Source organism: Felis catus, chromosome X (genome assembly GCF_018350175.1).
Source record: "Felis catus isolate Fca126 chromosome X, F.catus_Fca126_mat1.0, whole genome shotgun sequence".
NCBI lineage: Eukaryota > Metazoa > Chordata > Mammalia > Carnivora > Felidae > Felis > Felis catus.
This window is the reverse complement of record NC_058386.1, coordinates 18,294,588-18,318,617: the sequence shown is the minus strand read 5'-3', so window position 1 is coordinate 18,318,617 and position 24,030 is coordinate 18,294,588. Positions and strand designations below refer to the sequence as shown.

The 24,030-nt window shown below is 40.3% G+C and overlaps 1 protein-coding gene and 1 long non-coding RNA gene across 5 annotated transcripts in view; one reads left to right on the top strand and one right to left on the bottom strand.

Annotated features, from left to right (window-relative positions):
• Positions 1–24,030, bottom strand: part of PHEX (phosphate regulating endopeptidase homolog X-linked) — a 220,965-nt gene that overhangs the window by 192,024 nt on the left and 4,911 nt on the right. For 2 of the 4 annotated variants that reach the window (XM_045050691.1, XM_045050690.1), the window contains exons 3-4: positions 20,464–20,532; positions 12,359–12,520 (exon numbers count right to left, since the gene is read on the bottom strand). In XM_045050691.1, the coding sequence (XP_044906626.1) occupies positions 12,359–12,520; positions 20,464–20,532 (231 nt within the window). Of the gene's footprint in view, positions 1–12,358; positions 12,521–17,712; positions 17,809–18,963; positions 19,448–20,463; positions 20,533–24,030 lie in introns of those variants that run through there. The other 2 variants (XM_045050693.1, XM_045050694.1) reach the window with 2 other exon arrangements.
• LOC111558707 lies at positions 19,767–22,741 on the top strand. The gene is made up of 3 exons (XR_006592950.1): positions 19,767–20,321; positions 20,421–20,587; positions 22,475–22,741. It is a non-coding gene; the product is annotated as an uncharacterized LOC111558707 (long non-coding RNA).

The following is a 24,030-nucleotide window of genomic DNA, read 5'->3' as shown; positions in this document are numbered from 1 at the left end:
ATGTAAAATTACATGTGACTTGGATTTGTGATTCACATTACATTTCTTTTGGACAGTATTGACTTTATAGGTCACCAGCTATATATATATATATAACCTCTCCAAGCCTCAGCTTTCACAACTGTAAGATGGGACAATACCACCTTCTTAGTTTTCAAGCTGTTTATCAGGCACTAAGAGTCAAACCATCTGAATTCTAATCCCAGCTCCACTGCTTATCAGCTATGTGATCTTGGGCTGGTTAATGGTACTGCTCAGTGCCTTTGTTTCCTCTTTTGCAAAACGCAGGTAAATCTCTCAGCTTACAGACCTGGTGGCAGTTCAGTTTAGAGAGTTCAACTAAGGGTATTATTAAACAAAGTCATCTCTATAAAGTGCCTGGCCTACTAGGCCCTTCTCAGTGTGAGATTCCTATGAATTTTCTTTTGAATGGTTAAAGGCTCACTTTATAGCCATGCGTAGAAATTGTGCCCATTAGTAGTATACTAGGAGAGAAATGGGGATTTTGCCACATCTTAAAGATGCTCAACCCATCCACACCATCAAGCTGCATTTGAAATATTCTCAGAATTGAAGGTGAGAGTACAGCTAAAGCCATCTCATCAGGGAGACTGGAAATGAGAGGCTGAAATTTTCCACTCAGTATGGCCATGTATTTTTGTATGCAAGCAACTTTCTAATTTTTCTGGTGCGTAAGTTTTGCCACTGACCAATTAGGAGTCTAGTAAAGGTATGTGACCCATTTCTTTAACACATGGGTTTCAAGGCCCAGACTGAGTCATCTGCTTCTGCTGTGAAATCTGGATGACCCCTGGAAGTTCCTACACAATCCCATATTCTCAGCTCCATTCCCATTCCAGCTTGTGGCAACCAACAGCAAGCACACGTGGGAACTTGGAGAAGCTTCAGGAATCATTACCACCACAGCTCACGTGGCTATACCTCGGAACTGTTACCACCAAAACAGCTAGGATTTTTCTTCCCTTTCCAAACAGTCAGCGTCTTTCAGGAAGTAGCTTTTCAAAAATATGCAACCCTTCTGAACAACTGCCAAACAAAATACACTTACACCAACCATGCAAAACAGGGCCTGGGTGTGGGCAAGCTGAGAAGTGTCACTGTAGGTGTACAGAGGCCTTTCTCAGGATGCACATATCCTGTGTCATCAGTCAGGCCAAAGAACTTATACTTAGTCCAAAGAACCTAAATTTAGTCGACAATCTCAAGTAAAATGTCTCTTTCTTCCTACAACATTCAAGCTAACTAGCAGGAAACTTCATAATGTGTAAATTCATATTTACACAACACAAATGCCCCTCATCTGCTTCCCCACTACTTTTTCCAGTCGGTATTTGCAGGCACAGCATTTCCAAGCTGTAGCTCCACTTCTCATGAACCTTAGCATTTCCTGCTGCAAGTCAAAAATCTCACAAATGAATTTCAACATGTTCATCGGCCCATCTCATTCCTGTCACCTCTCCCCAAGACATGTTCGTGCCTTCCTCCCAACCAAGCCCAGTTACATGGATCCTGTCTTTTCCTAGGAACTTCATTCACAGCACCGCCCAATCTCAAGTTCCCCTCTACATCTACCTTTCCCAGTTCGACCAAGAGTAAGCGTCTTCAATATCAGCTAACAAGCAAGGTCTTTCAAACCATACGTATTGTGTACTTGGAATGAAGATTCTACTTTGTGTATTACTGTCTTCAATCATTTGCATTGCTTGTAAGTATTTTTAACTACACCACACCAAAAGCTGTACCATCTCTAGCTGGGTGCCAACCTTTAACTCTCCGCTTTTGTAATAGGCACATGACAGCTCTTAATAATCTCATCTATAAAATATTTATTCCATGGCATAGGTAACTGCATAAAGCCCAAATTGTAATCAGCTCAAGGTATGGCATTGACACAAATCTCTGGTTTCATCTAATATCCTTATAAACATATGAACTGTTGGTAATGTGCTCATTAGCTGGGGATTCAAGACAGTAGACTGTTCAGAGATTTGAGTATGAACGGACCTATGGGGTTACATTAATAGCCAACTCTGCTTTAAACACCTAGAATTAGGATGCATCAAAAGGCTGAAGTTCAGTGAAACTCTACTTTCTCGAGGCCTGCCCAGCAACGTTTACCCAGACAGGGGTTCTTAATCATTTTTGTGCCATACATCTCCTGGGCAGACTCTTAAAACCTAAAGACCATTCACAAAATAATGTTTCTGAGTGCATAAGAAACACAGGTTTCCAACAGAAACCAGTTATTCTGCAACACAGTTAACAAAACATTTGATTTACTGTTTGACATCATAATATATGTGCTACTTCATTAACTCATTTAATAGTAAGATCTAGCATTGGGTCTAAGAACCACTATGACTGTGAAGTGGTGATGTATGTAGATAATATTCCAAGATACTTGCAACATCTATATTAATACAGAAAAATAAAGATTTCCATTGGGAACAGTATCACACCCAATAACACACAGTTCATAATTAAAGAAAATGCTGAAGTTCCATTAGAGGTTAGTGAAAATAAAGCTGCATTTTTTCCCCTTCAAGTCCTTGAAAATCTTTTGACAGCCTTCTGTCATAAAGAATCCCCTAGGGAGAAGGCACCTTGGTGGCTCAGTCAGTTAAGCCTCTGACTTCCCAGCTCAGGTCACGATCTTGGAGTTTGTGGGTTCGACCGCTGTGTCACGCTCTGTGCAGACAGCTCAGACCTTGGAGTCTGCTTCAGATTCTGTCTCCCTCTCTCTCTGCCCCTCTCACACTCACACTCTGTCTCTTTCTCTCTCTCAAAAATAAGCATACATTAAAAAAAAAAAAAAAGAATCCCCTAAGGAGGGGGGAAGAAAAAAGAAAGGCAAAGTGGTGTAAACGACAAAAAGTGGCATCTGAAGAGGATCTAGAACAGCCTAACATGACACTTTTCCTCATTTTCGCCCCTTTTCTCTTTCTTTTCCTGCAAGTGGGATTTACAGCTCCCATTTCCCCAAACAATGTGTTGACGAACCAAATAGATTATCGAGACCTTCCAGGTCTGAGGTCATGACCAAGGTGTGGCAATAAAAGCTGGGAACACACACAAATGTCCTAACCTATTGTTTCCACCTCCAGGCTTGCTTCTTTTAAGATCAACTGCATTATTTACTGGCATGTTGAGACTTCCAGAAAAAATTACATCACACTATTTTACTTTAATGATGCTGGTAAAGTTTTCTTATGAAATTTATAATTTTTATTGGCTAGGAATCTAACATTTCTCAAGCACCTACTAAGTGCCAAGTGCTTTCAAAATGGTAATTTAATGCTCATGAAATTAACAACAGCAGATGTTATTTATTGAACTCTGTGTGGAAGACTGTTGATGCACTTCATTGAATTAATCCAACAGGATCACCAGATAAGAAACTAAGCCTCAGAGGAATGTGGTTTGCCAGCAGTCAGGGAGCCAGGAAGTGGCAGAATCCCAAATGCTTTCCAGAGCCCAACTGTAAATGACATCCCGGGAGTTTTCCTTTTCTTTACTGTAACTTACACAGAATCACACTACCAGGGAGTCTGGGAGCCTCAGGAAGGTCTCTAGCCTGTCTCAGGGTCCATTCCTCTGTCCTGCCTTCCTGATGCTTCGTACACGAATGAAGAGCAACTGACAATTACCCTTCCCCTCCACCAGGGGCAAGTTCTGTTTGGATCTCATGCCAGATCTTGTGGAACAACATGCTGCGTCTCAGGCACAGATGGAGGGGAAGAAACAAAAGAAAGCCACTCCTCTCCACTGAGTCAGCCAGCCACTCACAGAGGGCACAGTCTTTCTCTCCACTCTTTAACAAGTATTAGTGAAGACCAACTACATGCCAGGCACTGTGCTGGGTCACAGTGAAGCCCAAAATGGCACTCTAGTTAAGAAAAACAAGCAAACAAGTACACAAAGAAGGTAATTCAAATGGTTCTTAGTACCACAAAGAACACTAATAGGGTAACAAGATAGAAAGGGACTGGAGATGAGAGTAGAGAACTATTTTTAGTAAAGGTGTTCTCTGACCTTTCTCTACTGCTTAACTCTACCACTGACAGAAACTGGAATTCATTCCCAGATAGCTCACCTTTCTAATAGCCTATTCAGGGTTCTAGAACAGGACTGATAGAAACATTATCTGATCCAGGTGCCTGACTGGCTCAGTGGGTTGAGTGTCTGACTCCTGATTTTGGCTCAGGTCATGATTCCAGGGTTGTGGGATCAATCCCTGTGTCAAGATCTGGGCTGAGCATGGAGCCAGCTTGAGATATTCTCATTCTCATTCTCATTCTCATTCTCTCTCTCTCTCTCTCTCTCTCTCTCCCTCCCTCCCTCCCTCTGCCTCTGCCTCTGCCTCTCTCTCGCTTGCACATGCTCTCTGAAATCAAAAAATAAAGAAACATTATCTGAGCCATATATATCACTGTTAATTTCCTTGTACATTTAAAAATAAGAAAAATGAAACAAGTGAAGTCATTTAACAATATGTTTTAACCAAATAGATCTTAAAATACTATCATTTCAATATGTAATTGAGGAAATAAATCATCAATTTCTTGGTGAGATATTTTACATGTTTCTTAAATGAAGTCTTTGAAATTTGGTGTGTATTTTATATTTATACCACATCTCAATTCCAGTTAGCCATACTTCAAGTACTCAAAAGCCACATGTGGCTAGTGGCTACCGTATTGAATAGTGCAGCTCTAGACTCTTGATTACAGTACCTGTTGAAACATTTTGTGATGTGTAGATTTTTAACTTCCATAAGGGTAGTCTTGGGGACCTTATTAATCTCTGCACTTCTGTATCCTCCTATGTCTAACACAATGGCTCTTGTTGGATAGGAATGAGGAAGTATAAATTCTCATTGCTACTGGCAAGGATCTTATGAGCAAACAGACTTACAATCACGAGACGGGGTGCCTAGATGGCTCAGTTGACTGAGCATTTGAGTCTTGATTTTGGCTCAGGTCATGACCCCAGGGTCATGGGATCAAGAACTGCATTGGGCTCCATGCTGAGCCTGGAGCCTACTTACGATTATCTCTTTCTCACTCTGCTCCTCTCCCCTGCTCAAACTTTCTAAAATTTAAAAAAAATTTAAGTTAAAAAAAGAAAGAATCATGAGATGGTGAAAATAAAAGTAGAGAGAAATAAAGAAACATGACCCTTAATGTCATGGTTCACCTGCTGGATCAACCCTTACCTGAAATCCACATTATCACCAGACATTTTCGTTACATGAACCAGAAAATTTCTCTTTTTTTAAGCCAGTTGGAGTTGGGGGTTCTATTACTTGTGACTGAAGGCAAGTGGTGCCCAAAAAAAGTAAATGCCTAATCAATAGTCTTACGTTCACAGATTCATTAATACAGTCAAAATGTTGTGCATTTCAATACATTTGAAACGAGTGTATTTCCCTCAAATTAAAGAGCATAAAACTCAGGATGAATGTAATGAACCCAACTTATTTGTAATATTAATCACTATGACAGAAGAGCTACCTGAAGGCCAAAAGGGAAAAGATGAGATCTTAAAAATGAGAGCTTGGAGCAGAAAAGAGTCAAAAAGACAAGGACATGCACTGGGGGTAGAAAAGGACGCACAAGAAGAAAGCCTAAAATGCTGTCAGAACTACTGGAACACAAGCTTTTACACTTGATGGCCATTCTCATGGCCTCTGCACTTCCTTCAGCTATTTAGGAAAACATATTCTAGAGTTACATACATATTTTTCAGAGAGGCTTCAGGAAGAAATGCATTTGTATATTCAAAGTGAATGTTTACTAGCAGGAAATTGCTGAACTTTTTAAATTTGACAACTTCTTTCTCCTTCCCCACGCTATACACACCCAAGTTCAAATGGTGTACTGAGATTAGGAAAAATGCTTTACTTTTCAAGTAAAGTCATTTCATTTCACATTCTGAATGCCTTCTCTACAGGCCCAAATCTTCATACAGCACCCCTCTGTGTATGCAGGACTTATGATGACATAGGTATAATCTGGCAATTTGCTAATTCCTGTGTGGCTACATAAAAAAGAGCCACCATGGTCACAAAAATAGGAATCTTCTCTGAATGGGCACCCCCCACCCTAAATCCCATCTATAGAGTAGGTTCACTGAGATTTACTGGGGCTGAGTTTCACTGGGAATAAGCAGCCCAGCAAAAGGGCTGGTTGCTTCCTAGCACTTCCCCACCGTATCCCCATGTTTTTTTCTAGTCTGATATCATGTGTTTCAAAGAACTTAATGTCAAAGCTCAGTTTGATACATCATATTATGTTCATGGTGGGAGGAAAATGGCACAATTCATTGTCTTCAATTGTCTGAGCTTCTTAACTATCAAATGACTTTACAGGTGCTCAAGTTTTCAGCTTTCTATTATCTTCAGAAGATGATTTGGCTAGGATCATTACAGCAAAAACGTGATTGGGGGGGTATTTAATTATGAGAACCACTTGAATCTCAGGCAGCAGATATTTACAAATAAATAACCCATCTATGAATCACAATCATCTTTCTCTGCTCATTAATGCATAGACCCTACTTCATCTTATTGTTCTGCTGATGCTGTCTTGCTGGAACATAATAATATACTGCATTTCTTTACAAAATAGTGGCAAAGATTGCTATTCCATAATAGAGATGAGCTGGCTCTACCTTGAGTCATCTGTCTTCTGTTTGACACAAGTGTTCTATCTCACTTATTGCCTCATGTTTCATAAGCGCTCATTTGCAAAATTTTCATCTGCTCGTTCATAAGCAACACATTGCTGTGTCATCTTCATGGTCACATGAAGACAAATTTGGGAAGTTTTGTAGGAAGGAAATTTTGAGACATCCAAACACATGACTATATTCAGCCTTAAAAAAAAAAAAAAAAACCCTGCTTCTTGGAGAGAATACGAAATAATTTTATCTTCCAAGTAGAAATCTGAGTCTTATATGCCATTTAAAGAAAAAATTCACGGAGCCAGGTTGCTGACTTCAATAGAGGGCAATTTTTCATCAGCCAGGTCTGTCAAATCCATTTTATTTCACAAATTGGACAGCCGTATCTGTGTGTTCTCTATCAGCCGTAAGAAAATGGTATTCTTTTGATTGGTGGTATTGGGTTTTATTTTTGGATGTTCTCTCTTTTTATCAAGGGTGAGGAAAATATCTAGACAGTATTCAATATTTTTGAAAGCACATGATATTTACAAATGATAAGACCAGAATAAAGCATAAAGCATTTGGAAGACATTACTTCATGAGCCTTAGAACTAGCTGTGAGACAAAAATGGAAGCAGAGAATACAAACATTTACTGAGGACCTGCTATATGCCAGGAACTTGACTGGGATGAAGTGTAATTTATACGGGTCACCTCCTCTAGTCCTCACAAACCCTATGAAAAAGATTCTCTTATCTCCATTTGAAAGGTAAGAAAACTGAGCTAGGAGAATTAAGTAATTGGCCACAGGTGACACGGAGGAGAAATGAAAAGTAACTAGGATTCAAATCCAGCTCTGCAGCTTCAATGCTCATGCTGAGGGGCTTACAGTGAGGACAAAAATCTGGAAATAATCCAAACGGAAACACAGGAATTGACTGAATCAATTACAGTATATCCGTATAAAGCAGTCATGGCAAAGGATGGTAAAGATCTCTTTTTATGGACATGAAAAGATGTTAACATGTCCAATAAAAGGAAATTATAAAAACAATCTACGATCTCTTTTCACATATACATATAACTTTGTATGTATATTTGCATTTAAAAAGTTATCGGTGGTGGGATTTTACATAGGTTCTTCTTTTTGACTAATTTTTATTTTGTTGTTTTTATTATTCAAATATAATTGGTATACAATGTTACCTTAGTTTCAGGTGTACGACATAGTGATTCAACAATTCTGTACATTACTGGGTGCTCACCATGATAAGTGTAGTCACCATACAACGTTATTACAATATTATTGACTGTATTCCCTATGCTGTGTTTTTCAATTCTGCAACTTATTTTACAACTGGAAGTTTGTACCTTTCATCTATTCTGCCTTTCCCCTCCTGCCCCTCCGCTCTGGCAACCACCCATTTATTCTCAGTATATAGGAATCTGTTTTGGGGATTTGTTCATTTGGTCTTCAGACTCCACATGTAAGTGAAATCCTATGTTATTTGTTTCTTGTTATTCACTTATAGTTGGTATACGATGAGCTTGTATTACCTGGACAGTTGGATGGATGGGTAGACAGACTGTGAGATACATAGATACATACAGTATACAAAGGGACACAGATAGAATTTAAAGATCAGAGGTTTAAAAAAGCAAGACTTGTCAGCACATCTGACATTTGAAAAGTTCCATTTAAACACTTTAATAATATGTAATCATCTGCAACATATTTGCAAAATCACAAAAATATCTATAAATCTGTTTCTACTTTTATAGGTATAGTCTCACTATTATGTATAGGTGTACAGTTAGAGACAAAGAGATAATATACATATTGACAGAATGAAAGAATAATAATAATGCTAATGTAGCAAAATGGTAACTACCAAAGAATCTGCATAAAGGGTATATGGAAGTTCTTATGCCATGCTTTCAACTTTTATCTTAGTTTGAATTACTTCAAAATTAAAAAGTGTAAAGAAGATGTATTTTATATATAAAACACATACATCTGGTACAAGATGATACTAATTTTTAAAGAGACCCTAATTGACTATTTGCACTCCTTCTTGGCACTTAAAGCAAGAGCCCCAATGATCAATTTTTGAGTTCATCCTTTACAGTGCTTGTCACAGAGTAAGTTGGGATTTATCTGGTTGGGTCTTTAACAGAGCAGAGAAATATATGGGAAGCCTCCCATTTCGTTTCAAAAGGCCAGCACGATTTTGATAAGAGAATGTGACAAACCTAGAACACAAAAGTCGCAGACCAATCTGAATCATCAATATAGACACGAGTGTATGAAACGAAATAGCAGCCTATTCAACTTCAGCAATGTCTTAAAAGAAAAATAATAAACCATTCATAGGTAATATTTATTACAAGATTCTAAGGTTAAGTCAGTGTAAGAAAATCTAGAGAGGTTAAAGAGATACTCCATCTGATTCTCTCCATAAATAGTGAAGACACCTTTTTCTTGAACAATGCCTTCTTGCAAACTAAGAGTAACAGAACACAATAAAGAATACCTATTCAAAACAAAGAAAAATATAATTGGGGGTTGGAGGGGGGAATACTGAGGGCATTAGCCACCAAACGAGGAATAAGAAAACTATACCCATTACCACTGTTATTATTCAACTCTGTTCTGGAGGCTCTAGCCAATACAGTAAAAGGAATGGGAGAGACAGAAAGTATAATTATTTCTTAAGTTTATGATTACCTACCTAAAAAATTCCAAAGAAGCCACCAAAAAGCTATTAATTAATAAACCCATTCTAATGAGGTCCCATATGGATATATCAAAGCTTTACAACAGGCATCAGGAGTTGGCAAACTTTTTCCATAACGGTCAGAGAGTAAATATTTTAGGGCTGCAGGTCACATGGTCATATGGTCTCTGTACCAACTATTCAATTCTGCCGCTGTAGTGCAAAAACAGCCTTTGACAACACGTAAGTGAATGGAGATACTGTCTCCTAATGAAATTTTATTTATAAAAATAGGCAGTGGACTGGATTTGGCCCACAGGCCATAGTTTGCTGACCTCTACTTCATACCTCAAAAAAACAAACAAACAAACATAAAACAGTTGATGGAAAGGAGTTACCATTTAAAGCAGGAAGCAAATATATAAAGACCTAGAAATAACTTTCTAAGGGCAACCTGGCTGTATGCAAAAATTAAACTGTGAATACTCTTTCAACACAAATATCCATGTGTATTCGAAATGGAATTGTTACTATAGTGTTATGTATGTTTACTATAGTGTTAAAGCACGTGACACAGTAGTATTCATAATATTAGCTAAGTTTTTATTTATTTATTTATTTATTTTTAAATATAACTTATTGTCAACTTGGCTAATATATAGTGTATACAATGTGCTCTTGGTTTCAGGGGTAGATTCCCGAGATTCATCGCTTACATACAATACCCAGTGCTCATCCAACAAGTGCCTCCTCAATGCCCAAAATCCATTTTCCCCTCTTCCCCGCCACCACCACCCCCCATCAACCCTCAGTTTGTTCTTCATATGTAAGAGTCTTTTACAGTTTGCCTCCCTCCCTCTCTGTTTGAAACCATTCTTCCCCTTTCCCCGATGGTCTTTTGTTAAGTTTCTCAAGTTCCATATATGAGTGAAAACATATGACATCTGTCTTTCTCTGGCTTATTTCACTTATTAGCTAAGTTTTTTAAAATATGAAATTTATTGTCAAATTGGTTTCCATACAACACCCAGTGCTCCTCCCAACAGGTGCCCTCCTCAATACCCATCACCCACCCTCCCCTCCCTCCTACCCCCCATCAACCCTCAGTTTGTTCTCAGTTTTTAAGAGTCTCTTATGTTTTGGCTTCCTTCCTCTCTAACCTTTTTTTTTTTTTCCTTCCCCTCCCCCATGGTCTTCTGTTAAGTTTCTCAGGATCCATTAGCTAAGTTTTTAAATAGATGGGTGTGTACATGAGGTTTTGCATATATACCCACAAGTGGAAAAGAAAGAATCTGGAAAGATGTATACCCAATTACTTCATTAGTCATCATTTCTAGGGGTGGATTTATGAGAAACTTTCTTACTTTTTGCTTTTAATTTTTGTTTCTTTTTCTTTTCCCAGAAGAGCTTAGAAGTCAAATTCTTCATTTTTAAAAGAAGCAAGCAAACAAAAAACCCTTGTGCCGCTCTCAACAATTTAGTCTTATTTCTATGAATGCTCAAGGATCTCATATACAGTATCCTCCTAAAAAAGCATATCAGTACTGAATTTGATTTTTACATTAAGACATCCCCAGGAAGCGCTTTAAATTATTGTAACTGCTTCATGCCCTGAAGATAGAAATCTGGCTCTAATTAACATATAAGGATCATCTATGGCAAATCTTATCTTTTTCTTATCTTTCACTGTCATTTCTGCGTGCATGATTGTATGTGTGTCTATGCACACACCTGTGCACACATCTCTCTGTCTAGGAGGAAAAGCCAAAGAAAGGAAACAGGAAATAGGCAAGAATGGTAGGTGAAGGACCAACGTAAGTTAATATTATACAGGAAAGTAAGTAAATTCATTTCTCAAGGTGTCATTTATCATTCTGTACTACAGGAACCTCACCTGTTGGGTTAGGGGATAAGTGACATTCTTGAAAATTCTCTTTTATTCTAGTTTATGAAAAGATAAAGCCCGCCTTAAAAATTTAAGTGTATATGATTTATACTTAGTTGTGAAACTTAAGCACATTTTTCCTTACTACTGACAACAGGTATCTAATTATTGTACCAATAGTGACGTGTTAAAATGTATATATAAATTGATACATTTCATTTTCATGTACTTAAAATATTGGGGAAATGGAGATCAAGTAGAAAGAAAAATGATGATTCTTATAATGTCTCAGAAATTCTAGGTTTTATATGGCATAACTCACAGTTATCGAGAGGAAGAAAACATACCTATCTTTGTCTTCTCAAAACAATTACCTTATCTAGCCTTGAAATCTCCCTACTTCCATCCCAAAGTGCCTTTCTCCAATAGCTCAGAATAAAAAAAATAGATCTAACATGAAGAGAAGTATCTCTAGTAAAAGACTTTTCCAATTTTTGAAGTGTGTGTATGCATGCACACATAGCTATGTGTATGCACACATATGTGAGTATGTGTGTGTGAACCTGTTGCTGCTACAGAGGCCATGGGAGAAAAGAAAGTCCCCCCAGAGCCAACTCAGAAGTTAATAGGAACAATATGGCCAACACAAGGTCATCCAGAGTTCTCAAAAGACAATGAGGTGTTAAGTACATCTTGTAGCCATGAAAATCCAGGACGCAAATGAGCAAGTGATGAAGTTTGCTCTGAACACAAGAGACAAATAAGTATATTGATATAAAATAACTTTCATTAACCATTCCTTTGCTCCCAGTCTCCATGAAATGCTATTTACCCTTCAGCAGAACTTACTATTACCAAATGCAAATGTAATGAAGCCTGTGCCAAGGCTTGTGTATGAGGTGTGGGAGGATGAAATCCTACTATTTTCCTTTCAATATTTTGTTTTTAAAAACCTTGGAAATGAATTTAGTTAAAAAGTAAGCAGGCATGCTTCAAATCCAAAACTGTGTTTTTCTTGTCAAGTACTGCTCTCTAAAAAGTACATCACCAAACCCCAGTAGAAACTTACCCTTCAACTTGAGGTCAACGTTATGTCTCAGCCAAGGGTAAACCCCATAGCTTGGCATATCTTCAGGAATTGGATTATTCTGTATCCAGCCATCACAAGCGAACCGGAAGAAATTATCACAAGGGTCCACAGAGAGATTTACCTTACTCAAGATAGCAGCAGCTATTTAAAAAGAAAATCATAGGATTAATGACAAGCACTGAACACTATGTACTATTCTCTTCCAAATTAAACAACAATTTCACATGAACCAGCTTCGAAGCCTTGGCTTTTACTTTTCCTCTCAAATGACTCCCCAAATCAACTTCACGATATGAAATTACCATAATCAGATTGAGTAGGTAAAAGCTTGGTGGTATTTATGGTTTTTGCAGCACTGCCCCTAACATCTGTGGGCCATGGGACATGAATACAAACGGAGCCTTTGGTATACTGTCTGCAAAGATGTGTGCAACATTTCCTTCCATCCCTCTCCTCTTTTTGCAGCGTGATTTTGTGACTCATTCCATCAAGTGATAGGATCTACTTCCCTTGTCAGGAATCTAGGTTGGCCTTGTGACTTACTGTGACCACCAGAATATAGCAGAGTGACTGTTTTTGAGTTTCAAAGCTAGGCCTTAATAGGGCCTTGTACCTTCCATGTTAATTCCCTTTGAATGGAGCCCTATGACAAAGCCTCCTAAAGGAGGTGAGGCCACACAGAAACTAACCAAATCAGCAGACTGAAGCCATCAGGAACCTTCTAGGCCAGATGACCCTCCAGCTGAATACAGCTGTATGAACGAGCCTAGGCAACAGCAACAGAGAAACTCCCAATGAACCCACGGAAGCATAAGAAATAGTAAATCACTCATGTTTCAGGACGCTAAGGTTTGGGGGTAGTTTGTTCCACAATGAAGGCTAAGTGAAACAGAGGCCCACAGGTCATATCTAAATCTCTAAAAGATATATTTACAATATACCTTCATAAAGACTTGGAAAGCCAGGTATGCATTCTTGAGCCCCTGGATATACAATGTAGCTCTCAGAGGAATGAACTCCTGGAAGAGATCCCCATGGGCCCTGCAGGGAGGCTCAGGGCCGTTTAGCAGGGAATTCTGGGTTATAAAAGCATATGACTGCTGACTTGGCCCTGGATTCAGGGAGAGGTACTGCCAGAGGAAGGCAAAGTGGGGCAGTGTAAATGAGGGCAGGGCCCTTCTTGCCCAGGAAACAGGACAGAACTGAGTATTTGTGTTAACAGAAAGACACAATAGACTGATTTACCATTTCTTCCTCTTTCATAAGCCCACACACAATTACACGTGAAACATAGTCAATAAATAGGAAGTATGTGCATACTTAAATATGTATCCATGAGCTTTAAAAAAATCTTTCGTTAAAACATGAGAAGGTTCCAAAACTCCTAATACAGAACTCCAACTCTCTTCTGTCACACAGCTGCTGGCTACCACTCTAACACAAAGATATGCACTGATTTAAAACACAAAGTGGCCAGTATTTCAATGACATTGGAAAGATGACATTCTGGGTAATTTTCATACTTTAATTAATGGCAGAGTACATTTATTTGAACTAATAAAACCCAATGATTTTTCAGCTAAATAAGAAGGAATTGCCCAAAAAAAGAATAATCTGCATAAATTTATATATGCCAATTATCAGTTTGCTACATGTGTCCTCCAGGTTTAAACCTAAGGCTAGAGCAGCAATTTCTCAACACATCTCCAGAGGTAAGGGAAACAAAAACAAAAATGAACTACTGGGACCTCATCAAGATAAAAAGCTTCTGCACAGCCAAGGAAACAATCAGCAAAACTAAAAGGCCACTGACAAAATGGGAAGAGATATTTGCAAATGGCATATCAGATAAAGGGTTAGTATCCAAAATCTATAAAGAACTTAGCAAACTCCACACCCAAAAAACAAAAACTCCAGTGAAGAAATGGGCAAAAGACATGAATAGACACTTCTCCAAAGAAGACATCCAGATGACTAACAGACACATGAAAAAGCTCAACATCACTCATCAGCAGGGAAATACAAATCAAAACCACAGTGAGAATACCACCTCCCACCTGTCAGAATGGCTAACATGAACAACTCAGGCAACAACAGATGGTGGCGAGGATGCAGAGAAAGAGGATCTCTTTTGCATTGTTGGTGGGAATGCTAACTGGCGCAGCCACTCTGGAAAACAGTACGGAGGTTCCTCAAAAAATTAAAAATGGAACTACCCTACCACCCAGCAATACCACTGCTAGGAATTTACCCAAGGGATACAGGAGTACTGATACATAGGGGCACTTGTACCCCAGTGTTTATAGCAGCACTATCAACAATAGCCAAAGTATGGAAAGGGCCCAAATGTCCATCAATAGATGAATGGATAAAGAAGATGTGGTATATATATACTATGGAGTGTTACTCGGAAATCAAAAAGAATGAAATCTTGCCATTTGCAACTACGTGGATGGAACTAAAGGGTATTATGCTAAGCGAAATTAGTCACAGAAAGACAAATATCATGACTTCACTCATGAGGACTTAAAGATACAAAACAGATGAACAGAACGGAAGGGAAGGAAAACTAATATAAAAACAGGGAGGGAGAACAAACAGAGGGTTACTGGAGGGGTATGGCAGGGGGGATGGGCTAAATGGGTAAAGGGCATTAAGCAATCTACTCCTGAAATCATCACTTCCCTATATGCTAACTTGGATGTCAAATAAAAAATAATTTAAAAAATTAAACAAAAAAAACCCCTAAGGCTAGATATTTCTCTGGCCTAGACTTGCCATAATTTTCAACAGCTTTTTGTCCTCAATTAAGTGAATGATATACTAATGTCCTAGTTTCTGTAGGACTTCAAAATCCCCAGCACTTCACCCCTTCCCCCCCAAAAAAGACAAAGAAAAAAACTGGTTTAGAAGTTTGATAAATTTAAAACTGGTTTAATATTTTCATCTTCCAGAATTAATTCAGTGGTCTCCAATTACATTTTTACTTACTGCTACTACTTTATCATTAATAAATATGCAAATAAGCTAGAACATACAAGATCTTTATTTCAGTTTGTATTCATGATGATTCTGGCTGTATAGCCGCAGAATAAATCTGCTACATGACACCCCAGTGACATCGATTATACAAGTTTCAGTGCCACACAATATTTATAGTCACACACAAGAACCTTCACAAACATTTTTATTCACATAAGCACACTGCTTTCTGGCCACCTTCCCAAACCTCCCTCTGCCCCCAGCCTCAAACGTATTCTCTCCCATCTTCTCAGTATTCGTGCAGGTACCTACCAAAACTGCAGGATCCACTCTGACCTCAGCCCCTGACCTAAGGTGGGGGAATACATCACTCACACAGAATTTGGAAGTCAGCCCACTGAGTAGGAAAACTCTAGTTTCAACCTCCTAATCCATCATTCAGAATTCACAGCTGGGCACAGGGCTGTGCTTTCTGCAGGACAACTGAGACTTCAGGGGGACCACAGTTGTCAAGACACCACAACTCCTTTTCCCCTGCTCAGTTCCATGGAGAAAACCCAAGCAGTCTTGTTTTAATAAAAGAAACATGATGATCAAAGAAAGCTGTGAAAGGCCAGGCTATGTGTTCTTTAGTTATTGCATATAAGGCAAATGACTATGTGGTCTCTTACTAGTGTTTATGTAGAGGTGGAAGCATCACACCCCACATACCAGCCTGAGTTTTCAAGTTTAATCAAGGCTTAAGAGAGAAGGTGGTGGCGGTAATAATGAAATCCTTAATAATGAGCATCTCCTCTGTGCCAGGAACAGACCTTTTCAGTACAGCATCATCTGGAGCCAGACTACCTGGGATTAAATGCCAGCAACATCAGGGTCACCTGGGTGGCTCAGTTGGTTGAGCGACCGACTTTGGCTCAGGTCATGATCTCACAGTCTATGAGTTCAAGCCCCACGTAGGGCTCTGTGCTGACAGCTCAGGGCCTGGAGCCTGCTTCTGATTCTGTGTCTCCCTCTCTCTCTCTGCCCCTCCCCCACTCATGCTCTCTGTCTCAGAACTAAACATTAAAAAAAAATTTTTTAATAAATAAATAAATGCCAGCAACATCATGCACGAGCTATGTAACATGGGGTGCCTGGGTGGCTCAGTTGGTTAAGCATCTGACTCTTCATTTCCACTCAGGTTGTAATCTCACAGTTTATGGGATCAAGACCCACATTGTGCTCTGTGATCAGTGTGGAGCCTGCTTGGGACTCTTTCTCCCTCTCTATCCACCCCTCATCCACATGTGCTCGCTGCCTCCTTCTCAAAAAATAAATAAACGTTAAAAAAAAAAAAAAAGACTATGTAACCTTGGGCAGGTTACTTAACCTCTCAGTTTCTTCATCTGTAAAAAGGGATGACTGCCACAGGATCTTCATCAGAATTAAATGAGTAAATACACATTAAGTGTTTAGAGCAGTGTCAGGCATACTGCCAAATAAATACAGTTGCCAAATAAAATACAAAATGCCTAGTGAAATTTGAATTTCAGATCAATGACCGCATTTATACTTTAGGTACGTACCAAGTATCTCAGGGGACATGTACCAAAAAAATAGCAGTTGTTATCTATCTGCAATGCAAATTTAACTGAGCATCCTGATTGTACATATGTAGCTAAAGCTGGCAACCATACATATAATTTTTTGCTATTACCATTCCCTATTTATCTGAAACTATTGAGGTAAGATAGGTTTCAGAGATCATAGATTTTCAGATTTTCCAAAACTAATACAGTGCATATAACCACAGATAATTTACTACCCCCAGCAATATTCTGGAGTGGCACTCCTGAATCAAGCACATTAATAATTCCACAAGAAATACATGCATATTTTCCAAAATGGGATAAACAACACCCACAACAGCCTGACATGAATTAAGATCTACTTTTGCCATCCCAAGAACTGAGATCAGGTCCAGTCTTGCAAACTGACAGTTAAAATGTTCTCTGGGTCTGGGGTTAAGAATTACACATTGTGGACCCGGATTGCTTCTACAACTGCCGCCATTGTTTTTCTTCTATTCTCACAACTAGTATTCTAAGTAAAAACCAGTATTCCCATTTCACAGAGGGTGAACAAGAGGCTTAGGATGTTTATGTAATTAGCCCAAGATCATGTGGCTTTTAAGTGGCCACATCATGCTTCAAACTCAAGTCAGCCTGTCTGCCCTTATCCATGATTAATATGCTCTTTCCTTGACATCTTTCTCCACCTCTTAATTTGAAAGCGGGACTAGGAGAAGAGGATATGGAGAAGAGGAGGAAAAGAGAACTAAAGACAGCAGATATCTCAGAAGGAGGTGGCACCTGTTCAGAAAAGGTCCAGAAGGTGATCAGTCACTTTTGTCTTCCATCGTGCAGAGCTCACACACGTGGCACCACCCCCCACCCCCAAGACACACACCCACGCAGGCCCCCTCTCTTGCCCTTGTTCGCAGGCAGCCCCTCCTCCATCGCCCACACACGTGCAAGCACGCACCCGCGCGGGCCCCCTCCCTCACCCACGCACGCACGCACCCCCACACAGGTCCCGCCCACGCACGCACCCACTAGGGCACCTCCCCCCCCTTGCCCATGCACTTCGGCCCCAAACCTTCCTACCTTTTCTCATTTGAGAACTTCCTTGGGCCCCATTTATTCAGTGTATACCTAACAGCTGTTTTGCAGGCCCCTAAGCACAGTGAAGCTCATGTTACACTGAAAAGGATGTATCCTTGGTGAGGCTTTCGTCACAGAAACAGAAAAATCAATAATTTTTTCAATATTAGAAAGCCATTCGCCAACGTGAAAATTAAAAACAGAACAGCCAGGCAAAACACACTAGCTGGCAGGAGGCGACATTATCAAATGTCATTCTGTAAGTTTTCCTCTTGCATTATTACGATGTGTAAATAGAGATAAAACACATGCAGTAAGTGGCTGTCCATACAAAAAGTTGCCTAAACTCAAAATGAAAAGTTTTTAGTTCAAAAATTTCATTCTCACACATCTGCAAGGACTGTACCACAGCAAAAGCACAAGGTGACATGAAGGCTAAAATCTGATTTCTGACAGCCCCACCTGGTGCCCCACTCTACTCTAGGTCATCTTCTCTCCGCTGGGAAACTCTAGGTTAGCTGCTCAAGGTGGAAACAGGAAAGGGCGTGGGAATTCCCAAATCGTTCTTGCCATTCCTGGGATGAGATCAGGAAGCTGAAACAATTGTCTAGTCACCTCACACTAGTAGGTCTATAGTATCGTGAAAAAAGAGCAAGACAGGACCAAGGCCAAAGAGTTTCATGGCACGGCCTTAGGGCACCAAAGCAATGATGGAGAGCAAACAGACATGAAGCCAGCCTGCTAATTCAGGAGGTGACCTTGGGCAAGTTATTTAGCTTCTGGAAGCCTCCATATCCTCATCTCTAGTTGGGCCTGGTGATAGCACTGACATCACCAGGTTCTAATGAAGATTTTATGACATGGCACCTGTAGGTCTCTTAACACAATGCCTGGTTAAAAGATACATATCGATCGATCAAGAATAGGACAAAAAAATAACATAATTGTCTAATCCATTACCTTTGTATAAGGCCGCTGAATCTACGAGCTCTTTCACCTGAATCTTCTCCATCTCAATCACTGCCACCTCTAAAAATTTAAGCATTACCTTGATTCTCTGCCTTTTCTCACAACGCACATCAAATCCTTTCACAGCCCTCTGGCGCCTAAACCCTGTACACTGTGCCCTTCCATCTCAGAATTCAAGACAGCCTCACCTCTCCTCTGGCTTACTGATATAAGCTCCTGCCTGATGACTTTCTTCCATCTTGCTCCCCAAGGTCTCTTCACCACCCAGAGAGACTCCGCTGAGATCTTTTTAAATGCTAATAAGATCATGTCTCTTCCTCAAAACCTTCCGGAGGCTTTTGAGTACACTTAGGACAACCCCACAATCACCGGCACCTGGGTTCCCCACTGACCCTCATCACCTGCCCTCTTCCCCTTCACCCAGTAAGCTCTTCCGCTCCGGGACCTTTGCCCCAGCTGTTCCCCATACCTGGAAAGCCCTTTCCTCGATCTTCCCACAGCACGTCCCTTCTCATCCAGGGTCACTTCAGCATTACTTTCTCAGACTTTTCAGTCTAGCCATCCTGTCACTTGCTATCACAGTGTCCTACTTTAATATTTTGATTTTCTGCATAACATTACCACCAGTCGGTATTTTTCTTGCACAGTGATCACCTCGTGTGTATTGATGGTCTTTCTTCCCCTACCTGGTCATTCATCTTCACTGCTACCTCAGGGCCTGACTTGCAGTAAATATTTGGCAAATTAATTCATTAATCTCTTAAGAACAAGAGGAAGTGGAAGGGCCATGTACTTAATTCCTCCTTATAACTTTCCCCTTGGAAAATAAATTAGTGTTCCTGCCACTTAAAGAACGGGGGGGGGGAGGGTGGGAGGCTGGACTCCGGGCCCTGCAAATCTAGACCCTAACCCTCTTCCCTACAGACGGAATATAATAGCTGTGGCAAAACTGAGGCAACTTGAAACCCTCATATTCACTTTGGAGCTCCCACTGATACATGGCCCAGTCACCTCAAGAAAAGCTTGACTCGCCAGGCCCTGAAGTGATTCCGCGTGACTGCGACTGCGGAAGCACAGATTTACAGAGGGTTCCTGCTCGGAGGCTGACAGGTCAGACCCACTGACCAAATGATTCAGAGAGACTGCTTATGGTAAATAGGGACATATATCGAGCTGAGGCCCAAGGAATGCCGATGGTCTCTCTGTTCGGGTCTTAAGAAAGGCCATCGGGCCTTCTAAAGCCCTTCCCGATTTCCATACAATGACTTGGAACACCGCACAGCTGTTTTTCCGCCAAGAAAACGAAAACAGGAAACCTGCGCTCCACAACTTCACACTGAGACTCGAAAGTAAACTTTCAATTTCATCAAACTTGCATTTCGTACATGGTAAACCTCAAGCAAACAGAATACTAAAAATACCACCTGTTTTCTCTTCCTCTCCCCAAGGTACCATAATTATATCTTGACACAGGAGGGAGAACTGACTTACCAGCTTCGATGCATTCCGGCTTCAGGCAGTACTCCTGTTTGGCTTGGAGACTTAAGAAACCTTGACTCACTGAAAAAACAGACCAAAATAAAGAAATGACTGGCTGGTAGCAGAGCACCATCAGGTAACCCACAGTCAGGCACATATGCTAGACACGTGATGTTAGTTCATCCTTCTGAGCATTGACACAGAATTGAAAAATCCACTTGGCTCATTATCTCAGGGCCAGACTCTGGTCACAAGCTAAGTAACCTTGGTGAGCCTCTTGGCTGCTCTGAAATTCGGTTCTCTGGAATATAAGATGAGGGGGTACAATTAGACCAGTGCTTCTCAGAGTGGGGTGTCCAGGCATCCACTGCCCCCCCTCCCCAGCTCTTTAGAAAGGCAAATTACTGAGCCCCACCTCTGACCTGAATCAGAAACTGTGGGGGTGGGGCCCAGCCATTTGCATTTTTGCAAGCCCCCCAGGTGATTGTGATGCAGGCTCAGGTGTGAGGGCCTCTGGGCTAGCTGATCTCTAAAGTCTCCTTCATCTCCAATTATCCGTGACTTAAGTCTCAGAATTTCACTCTTTTTGTTTACAACTACATTCTCATTTTAGATGGTAAAAAAAGTGAAACTTACCAACCATACCATTGGGAGCAAATCCAGAGTGGAAGAAGAAAATTAGCATTTCAAGTTCTGAATCTTTTGTGAACTATCCATAGATCTGTGAAGGGGTTGGGGGAGTACACTGGATATTATTCAGCCATCTAGCTCAGCATAGCTATTGGACAGGGGCAGCATGTGGGCCAAGCTTCCGACTACTTCCACCAGAACAAAACAAAACCAAAACCCTGCGAGATGGAATTAGCTTTTCACCAATAGCTTAATTTCACCCATCTGGCTGGCAATATTATCTAAATGGATGTCTGCAGAAAGACAGAAGGGTGCCCTGTTTGTCAACTCCAGGCAGCACCTGGGCATTAGCAGATGTGGGTTTAGATTTCAAAAATATTCTTGGTAGCCAAGGAAGTTAAGGGGGGTTCATTACTGCTGTACCCTGTGAGCAGAAATAAGGAATCATTTGGAGATGTGACCGTGGTGAGATGGATGGTGGGGGGTGAAGGGTAGCCAAGGCTTTCTGTGGCATTGTCCACTGAGAAGCAGGATCAGAAAGCATAGCGGTACCGATATTTCTGCTAGAAATGGAAGACCTGTACATCTGTTGTCAGTGTGACGATTTGTATTCTTTATTAACCCACACTGTAAGAGGAGCCTGCTTTTTCTTTGTTCTTTGCTGCCATCCTCCAAACAGCCTTTTTACTGGTGATACAATACAGATACAAGAAAACTGCCTATGGAACATCTCGGGCCTATTTTTAAGAAGTATCTTAGCATAATGGTGTGTTTTGATTTCTTTAAAGAGCAAAGAAAAGTTAGATAAAAACATAAATGTGCAGCATAAACATTAGTATGGAATATTTTCTTAGGACTGGGTGAGGGAACCATGGGGGACGTTTTCCCTTCAGTCTACTTCTATATGTTTACCAAATGTTCTTTGATGAGCCTGTGTTATTTTTTACAATGAGAAAATAAGCCTTATTATAAGCAACATTGTTATGATTACAAACAGTACCACCTTGATACTAGCCTTATCTTATTTGTTTAAAAAAAGCTAATGAAATGCTGTACTTAAAGAGTTACCACTTTCATGGAAAAGAATTCTTGACCCAAACCCTCTAAGGAAGCAGAACTAGGTATCTTTATCTGAATATGAGTAAAAGGGAGGTTTAAATTAAATTAATTGAGATGCAGACAGACCTCACCCCTCGAGGAAGAGCATTATATCCATGCAGGGTTGAGATCCCACAAATAAATAAGGATCAACAAACCCACATAATGTGAGGGTGCAGGTGAGAGACATCAGGACAACAAGGAAAACATTTTTAATATAAAACATGATAGTGTTACTTTTTACTGGTTAGGTGCTTTAAAAAAAATTTAAGAACAGTTTGGTTTCTCATTTTAGATTTTTCTGTAACCAGTGGAAATGACCTCAGAATGCAGTGGAGTCATCCACATATCGGCAGCATGAGAAGAACCATACAGCGGGGGCTCAGCATACTATGGCCCATGGGGCCAAGTCCAGTCTCCTGCCAGTTTCTGTACAGCCTGTGAGCTAAAAATGATTTTTGTGTTTTAATGGTTGGAAAAAACCACAAGAAGAATATTTCATAAAATGATCTGAAATTCAAATTTCAATGTTCAGAAATCAAATTATATCAGAACACAGTCATGCGCATTTGTGTACACATTTGTCCGCGGTCGCTTTCTTGCCACGACAGGGTCAAGTAGCAGCAACAGAGACTGTATGGCCCAGAAAGCTGAAAACATTTATTATCTGACCCTTTCCAGAAAAAGTTTGCCCACCATTGCATTTGAGAAAGAGACTGTGGGGATGAAGAGGTGAGGGAGGAGGAAAAGAAAGGACACTTTAAAATAAACTGATTGTTGGCATATGGTTATACCTGTCGTTTTAAATTCTATTGCTGTAGCTTCTCTGAGACCACCCCAAGGCCAGTGGCAGTCGCTCTTACTGTGGAAGGACTAAGATTTAGGGAAGAGATTAGCCCAGAACCTAAAATACAAAGAGGGATGCTAGAAATTGCAGGCCTGTGCCTGAAATTGAACAGACAGAAAAAATATCAACCAGCAAGCACCTTGAGGACAAGAGGACTTAACCAGAATATTGTCACACAGAGCATTGCCTTTCAGGTCCCTAGATATTTTTAGACGAGGACTTCACTAGGTGCAGGGTGGAGGTGGCTGGCAGAGCCGGGGGGACTAGGCAGTAAAGGGTCTGGCTGAAGGAAGGCTGAAACAGTGCAGAGATGTTTGACAAAAGCTACTAAAGAATGTGCATTTATCTTAAAGCAAATATCCCCAAATGTATACATCCAAATGGACGTGGCCAGCTAAAGCAATGCTTCTCAAACTTTAATTTGCAAATGAATCGCCTGGAGATCTTATGAAAACACAGATTCTGAATTAGTGGGTCTTGGGCTGAAGCACAGGCTCCCAAATGGTGCTGATGCTGCTGGTCCATGGACCGCACTGAGTAGTGAGGGTGTCGGGAGGCCACACCTTTATTCTCTAACATCATTCAGACTGCTCTTAGAAATCTGCAGTAAGAGCCAGGTTACTGGGCACACTGCAAAGTTATTTTTTTTCTGCTTTATGCAGGCCTCCTTACCCATTATAGCATTGCCTGGCTTCATGAACTTTACTATGTTCTAAAACCTTTAGAGCTGTTTCCAAAGAATCATCTCCTCTTAAAGAACAAAGATTTGCTGCCATGGAGAATATTCCAACTAATATGGAACAGCCTCAGAATGTAATCATAATGGTGGAATTTCAAAATGCTCAAGCAATAGTAACATCGTTAAAAAGAGCACATATTTTTCAATAAGCAATCATCATTGGGATTTTTGAGTGTAGGAGTGTTCGCAAAACACAAATAGTCTAACTTTGCACTCACTTCCCACATCCTATGTAGTCCCTTGGCATGCCTGTATCATTTTTCCT